General features: G+C 36.4%; 1 protein-coding gene across 3 annotated transcripts; it reads left to right on the top strand.

Annotated features, from left to right (window-relative positions):
• The first annotated feature begins 210 nt into the window (after positions 1-210).
• LOC122575868 lies at positions 211-5243 on the top strand. 3 transcript variants are annotated; one of them, XM_043745359.1, is made up of 4 exons: positions 211-3476; positions 3717-4240; positions 4603-4872; positions 4956-5243. In XM_043745359.1, exons 2-4 carry the CDS (start codon positions 3968-3970, stop codon positions 5052-5054), a joined length of 642 nt encoding a protein of 213 aa, XP_043601294.1. In that variant the 5' UTR covers positions 211-3476; positions 3717-3967; the 3' UTR covers positions 5055-5243. The 3 variants fall into 3 exon arrangements, with proteins under 3 accessions (XP_043601294.1, XP_043601293.1, XP_043601292.1); XM_043745358.1 differs by having other exon boundaries at positions 211-3869; positions 3944-4240; XM_043745357.1 differs by having other exon boundaries at positions 211-4240.
• The last annotated feature ends 1219 nt before the right edge of the window (positions 5244-6462 follow it).

Raw genomic sequence — 6462 nt, 5'->3', positions numbered from 1 at the left:
CGATTACGACGACAACTAGACAAAACTTAAGCGTTTCGAGTGGATCGAGCTAACCAGACGAGCGAGGAATTCTTTTTACCCGGGATTAACTTTCGAAAATGGATATCGTTTGGAGCCTGCGGTTTGTAGGTCAATTCGTATTTTAAAACAACGAATGGAACGTTGTACGAGATTCGAAATTCGAAAGCGGCCAAAATCGAAACGCAAAACCACACGGACCAACCACCTTCTAAAAGTCTAGCAAAGGAGAAACATTCAGACCGAATTTCGTAAATAAAATACGATATACTAAGCTATGTATTTATTACAATTGTTTAACAAATTTATCTGTTAATTGTCATAGAACAATATCATCTTTCTCACTGTCCTAGCAAATTTTTAACGCTAAAACTGCCAGAGTGATCGATGACAAAACGACCGGTTTCCTGAAAACGACCATAATTTTTCATAGAAATTTTATACACGTACAACGTTACATTTTTCAATGGTTCTTCGCAAAATACATTAATAAAAGCTTATGTTTCTTATCGCATTATAAACTTTGTCCCATCGGTCGCGCTTTAATTTCTTTAATACAGGTTTTACATTTTAATCGTTGGCAGTCCTAGTGTCAAATTTCCACGCTTTGCGTAAATAAATTACTCGTTGTTTTAACCCTCTGCGTTATTAACGTCACTTCTAACTGTGTTGCTACAAAATGCGTAACTTGCCTGAAACGTTATAAATTAACGCGTGACGGTATACTAGTCGAACGAAAAAGTTTGCAGAAGCTCTGCACACGGTATCTACGTTCTGGCTTTTCAAAACCTCTTGCCAACCTCCGATACGTCAGCCAAAGTGACGAAAGAGGAAATATTTCGCGTTGCAATCCTGTGGGTGGTACACGTTGAAACGAACGTAAAACATCATCGGAATTTGAATATTTGCAACCACGTGGTTCGATCGTCACGGTAATTAAACGCAATTAAAATCTATCGTTGTTTGCACATTCGCGTTCGTAGCGAAAATGCGGTGCAAAAAGTTCTGCACGCTCGTAATTCGCGCGTAAAAAAGCTACCATTTTCGTCGTTTAAATCACAAGTAATTAGCGCGCGTTAAGGTCTGCTTTTTCTACACGGAAAAAATCCCGGCAATTCAGCGTTCGAACAAATTGCACGCGAACAAGGTAGATAGGGAAATTAAACAAAATATGGTAGAAAATGAAACGATAGGTATGCAGTTCATATGGTTAATTAACTCGCCGACGAAATTGAAATACATTGTAAGATACGAGTTTCCGATATTAATTTCGCGTCTACGCGCTCGCAGTTACCCGGCCAGTGTATCGAACGAGTTACGGGCCGTGCGTGTTTCTTACGCGAAATTGTTTTTCGAAACAACGCCCGATAAATCATGTCGCGAAATTACGTCTTCGCGGCTCGTTCGACACTCTGTACGCTGCAATTCATCAAAATTTGATTTAATGTTGACGACCGGGGCGCATCAATTTTCGAGAGATTTTGATGCAAATTCAGGTGAAGATGGAAATGGTAACTAACTTCTGTATGCTAAATACAGAGTTGCACGGAATTACGACTAAATTACTCCGCGAGTTATAATTACAAGATGATTCAATTACATCGTGCTCGATTACATTGTCATTAGAATTCATAATTCGAATCTGCCATTAAATTAAATTACGATATAATTGGCAATTGCAGTTGAAGTAGGGATTACAACGCGCAACTGAATAATGTAATTGAAAGACATAAACGTAAGATCAGAGTTCTGACCTGGAATTCTGTTACACACTTTATAATTCAATTACAGTAATAATCATCGATGTAATAATTCAAGTAATAATTCAATTACATCGATGATTATTGCTGTAATTGAATTACCGTAAAGTGCAATCATTGCCATGTAATTCGAGTAAAATGTAATTAGATTACGCGATTAAATTACAACGTCATTCAATTAGCGCAGCTGTGGCTAAATATTAATTGCACGTTGCGTTGGTTAATTAATCTGTCTTCTTTGGAATTTCTTCAAACCAATATATGAACATACATAACTCAGTATATAGAAATATATCGTACGAATAATAATACGAAATTGATTAAAACAATTATCGAAAAACACAATGTATAATAAATAGAGAAAATATTTAACTTTGAGACTATACTAATTATTATTTGCGAGATTTGTATTACGATGTTGAATTTACCAGTCTAAGGTTCCAAGCATGGTTTAATAAATTTCCGATGATCTGTCAAATTAATTTTCTTTTCCCATATCTGTTCTAACTTAGGATCAAGCTTGTACTTGTATTACATAATTCAACCTAATTTTCATTTACTTACGACACAGGGATTATTATCAGGAGGTGTTAGTAATCGAAAGTTACATAAATAAATTACACGATATAATCCTCTGAAATATTTTAACAACGACAAAATTTGTCTATCAATTTATAAATATCAAATCAAACACCAGCAACAATGATAATATAGGTACGGCAAGTACGCGCGATAAAAAGCATTTTTCAATCAAACCGCTCTCAGTTGCGCGAACAAAAAGGTCATTTCTATTTAGGAAAATTAAATTACGTCCATTCCCAAGCTACCCAGTTTTAAATACCGCGTACGGAACGTTCACCGCTAAAAATAAATGAAAACCACGCGGGTCTCTCCCTTCCCAGTGCTCAGGAGCTCGATTGTCAATTAAAAAAGACAGGGAACGTAGAGGGGAAAAAAGCAGCTCGCGCGTCGGTTCCAATGGCTGTTGTGGACGGTGTTTTAGCCTCGAATCGAAATCAATAAGCCGATTATTGGTCGCACTGAACGGAGATTACGTTGCTTTGAATTGACACCCCGACACTAGCTACGTGCGCCGATTGAATTTCGCGGACTTTCGAGACGGCCGGATGTCCGCTCCAGTTCCTTTTTCCACGTCTGATAACATGAAATCAACGCTCAATGTAATCCTCGTGGACACTCCGCGAAGAATCGACCTTTTGTGACGGCCTGGCCAAGTTTCTACCTATTGTGCCATCCGCGTTATTTGCTTACACGCAAGTGAACAATACCGAAGCAACGCCACCGGCGTGAAAAGAAAAATGGAGACGTTTGCAGGAAGAAGAAAACAACGCGATGGCTCTCTTTTTTTCAACGCCATCTGTCCGGTTTACGATAAACGAGAAACGCTAACTAAGGCAGCGCCTAGCCGCGATATAACCAAACTATACGACGGGATAAAGTTCGAATGGAGTTTGAACCGAGAGCACGATAATGTGAATATCTGATTTGCTTTTAATGTAAATTAGGAGAGATTAGAGGAGACTGAATTGGAGTTTCGTAAACGTTAGTAGATGGTAGTTTATAGTATGCGAAGGATTAAATTGTTATATAGATTTTGAAATCTCTGTATGTATGTATATATAAGATGGAACAGATAATGCGAGCAAGTGTGAAAAGGGGACATCGTAAACCTTGAATGTAAGTTAAATTAGGATAGGTCAAGGAGTAGAGAAGTGTATTAAGATAATATGCTATAATTGATATAACATGATTAGTATTTCGGCTAAAAAGATTAGATTATTATATGAGTATCGAAATTTGTGTATGTACAAAAGATGGAATTGATAATGTAAAGAAATGTAAATAAGAAGTATTGTAAACATCGAATTTAAGTTAAAATACTTTTTAAATGGTTTACTGAATCGGTACACATGGCAGGAACCTCCTTGGAGAAATGTTACATAACAAAGGCTAGAAGGAGCACAACTGACGACCTTGTCGAACGAAGCTAACAATATCCTGCCAAATTTCGGTTAAATCTCGCGTGCAAAACAAAGCAAATCCGACGCGTAATGGATCACCGTAAGCATTGTGAGTATTTACCTGACTTTTAGACAGAGGACGCTGAGCCGATACATCATTTGCCATCATATGGATTTTGGCAGTTACATGCTCGCACAGAAACAACAATGGGGCAAACGGTAGGACGTATGCCTCACTCATGGATCGATTTATTGGAGGAAAAGGATCGTGTTTTGTATTGGAGTGGCGAGGTGCTATCGAGAGTAGCCGACAACGTAAATCAAGAAGAATCGTTTCTGATCGACTACGGTAATGAGAGCATCGACAAAAAGGTCGACTCGTGGATGGAATCGAATCAAGCGCGGATCGACAGGATTTTCAGTAAACACCCAGACTTGCCGGAAGCGTACAAAATAAAAATAGCGAACGAACTCGAACAAGTAATTACTATTTTCATTTTTATTTCTACATATACTGTTCGACCGTGCAGTCGCGGCTGATTTTCACGATTACTTGTACAAAATCGTGGCCGATTTTCATATTCCTCTGTAAATGGTTCGTGTTCACGTAGGATAAGCGACACGATATTTAAATCTTATACAGAGCAAGAAATACAAATATAATGTTGTATCGCGTAGGAGTATTAATGCGAATAACTGTAAATAGACGCGATAATTTCCGTATTAGTTTCAACAACTTTCTAGGGAATTTTATTGACCGTTAAGGGGAAGTGGTGGAATTTTATTCGTAACACAAGTAAAATACCAAATATGACAAAATAATGTTGTATAATTGCGTCTAGATAACGGGAGAGTTGACGATGCAAATGAGAAACGACTATTACCACGGCTATAAGGACACTGTGAAGTTTACGAAGAAAGTAGATTTGCTAGGAGAAAGACAGCGTAAGATACATGCGAAGATTCAGAACCTCGAGAACACTTGCCACGGGAGCGTGAAAGAATTTCGAAGAAAATTCGGCCCGCTCCGAGCGAAAACATTCAAGAACCTTAGAATAGGGGAAAAGATGATATTCCAAGACAAGAAACTGAAGTCACAGTTCGCTAAACGGGTATGCAAACTTTCATTTCGATTTTATTATTGTTCTTTCCGAACAACGATAATTTCTATCATTCTTCTCGTTGCTGTAATTAGGTGCACGATATAGATCATAAGAACGTGGAAGAGTGTGCCAAGTGTATCGATAAATTAATAAAGATCATTGAAAAAGCGGCGCTTACACAACAATGTTGATAATAAAACGGTAAATAAATGATAACAAAAATACGGATTAATTTAGCGGAGTTAGGTATAAGATAACATTATAAAAATAACGAAATCGGAACAAATAAATGTAAAACGAACAAAATGAAGACAAATAAATGTAAAACTAGCAGAGTGAAGACAAATAAATGTAAAACTAACAGAGTGAAGACAAATAAATGTAAAACAAAGAAAATGGAGACAAATAAACGTAATTATACATATTATATATATATATATTTATTTATTTATTTATATATAAGAATATCTGATATCGACGATATCATAAACGTGCCCGTATCATCGATCCTTGTTTCATATTGTATTAGCTATATGTAGGCAATAGACAATCGATACGATCTCAAATTACTGGCAGCGTTTCCGCTATCATACGTATTAAGTCATCCTCGACTCCTTCCGTTCGTTGCATTAGGAAACGTCACATTTCTCACCGAGCGCAAATTTGCATTAATTGACTTTTGGCAACAAGAGAATCAAATTGCCTAAATGATTATCTGACAGATGAAATATTTCCAGAAAGGTACCACGGTAATTGTTGTTACGCGTCACAAAGACCACCTAAGAAAGATCGATTGTCGGAAGATCATTTATACTTCGAACTTGCTTATGCATTATATTTCCACGTGTCTGTAGAGAAACTAATATGAACGTGATAGACGATGATCTAGAGTCTAGTTCTAGATTCTAGGCAAGGAAAACAAACAATTCCCCTAGGAGCAGGGTTGATAAGCTTAGGCTTCCATCACATACATACAATTGTAAGTTTATTTAACATGTCGACAGCTTATTGCACGAATATTATACGTTTCTGCACTTCCAGCATTTTCGAGAAAAACATTTTTGAACAATTCAATAGTACTTTGTAAGTTCTGCATTGTATTCGTCTTTATGAATGCCATTACGAAATTGATTGTCATGCATCGATCGTTTTTGGGAACACAAAATGACGAGAGCGAATCATAATTCCTGAAAATATCTATACACACATTAAATATGATAAAGAAATATATTATTTTTGAGAAATTCACGAAATAGATATAAACGTGATTTTTATACAACATGGAGAAACAGTAAATAACTATTTGTCGCGTGTAAAAATGTGGGCATACGATATTTATGCGGTAAACCGTCGATATTGTAAATCGACGAATAAATCGACACGCTGCTCATTAATAAATCTTTTGAAATGATTAAAATGGAACGAATATGATCTAAAATGAATATTGACTAATACCGGCGATTAAAATAAAATGAATACGGAATAAAGTATTTTGGACAATAAAAATGACTAGATAACATTGTAAAATAAAAAATGCGCAACTAAATGTACGATGACGTATTATCATTTCTACAAATACATAATCCAATGCAATCCATA

This window comes from Bombus pyrosoma, linkage group LG15 (genome assembly GCF_014825855.1).
Source record: "Bombus pyrosoma isolate SC7728 linkage group LG15, ASM1482585v1, whole genome shotgun sequence".
Classification (NCBI taxonomy): Eukaryota; Metazoa; Arthropoda; class Insecta; order Hymenoptera; family Apidae; genus Bombus; species Bombus pyrosoma.
This window is presented reverse-complemented; position numbering and strand designations above follow the sequence as displayed.

Coding starts and splice junctions, on each gene's coding strand:
- LOC122575868 (XM_043745359.1), top strand. CDS start 3,968: ATGGGGCAAACGGTAGGACGTATGCCTCACTCATGGATCGATTTATTG. Junction 4,241..4,602: donor TAGCGAACGAACTCGAACAA/GTAATTACTATT, acceptor AATTGCGTCTAG/ATAACGGGAGAGTTGACGAT. Junction 4,873..4,955: donor AGTCACAGTTCGCTAAACGG/GTATGCAAACTT, acceptor TGCTGTAATTAG/GTGCACGATATAGATCATAA.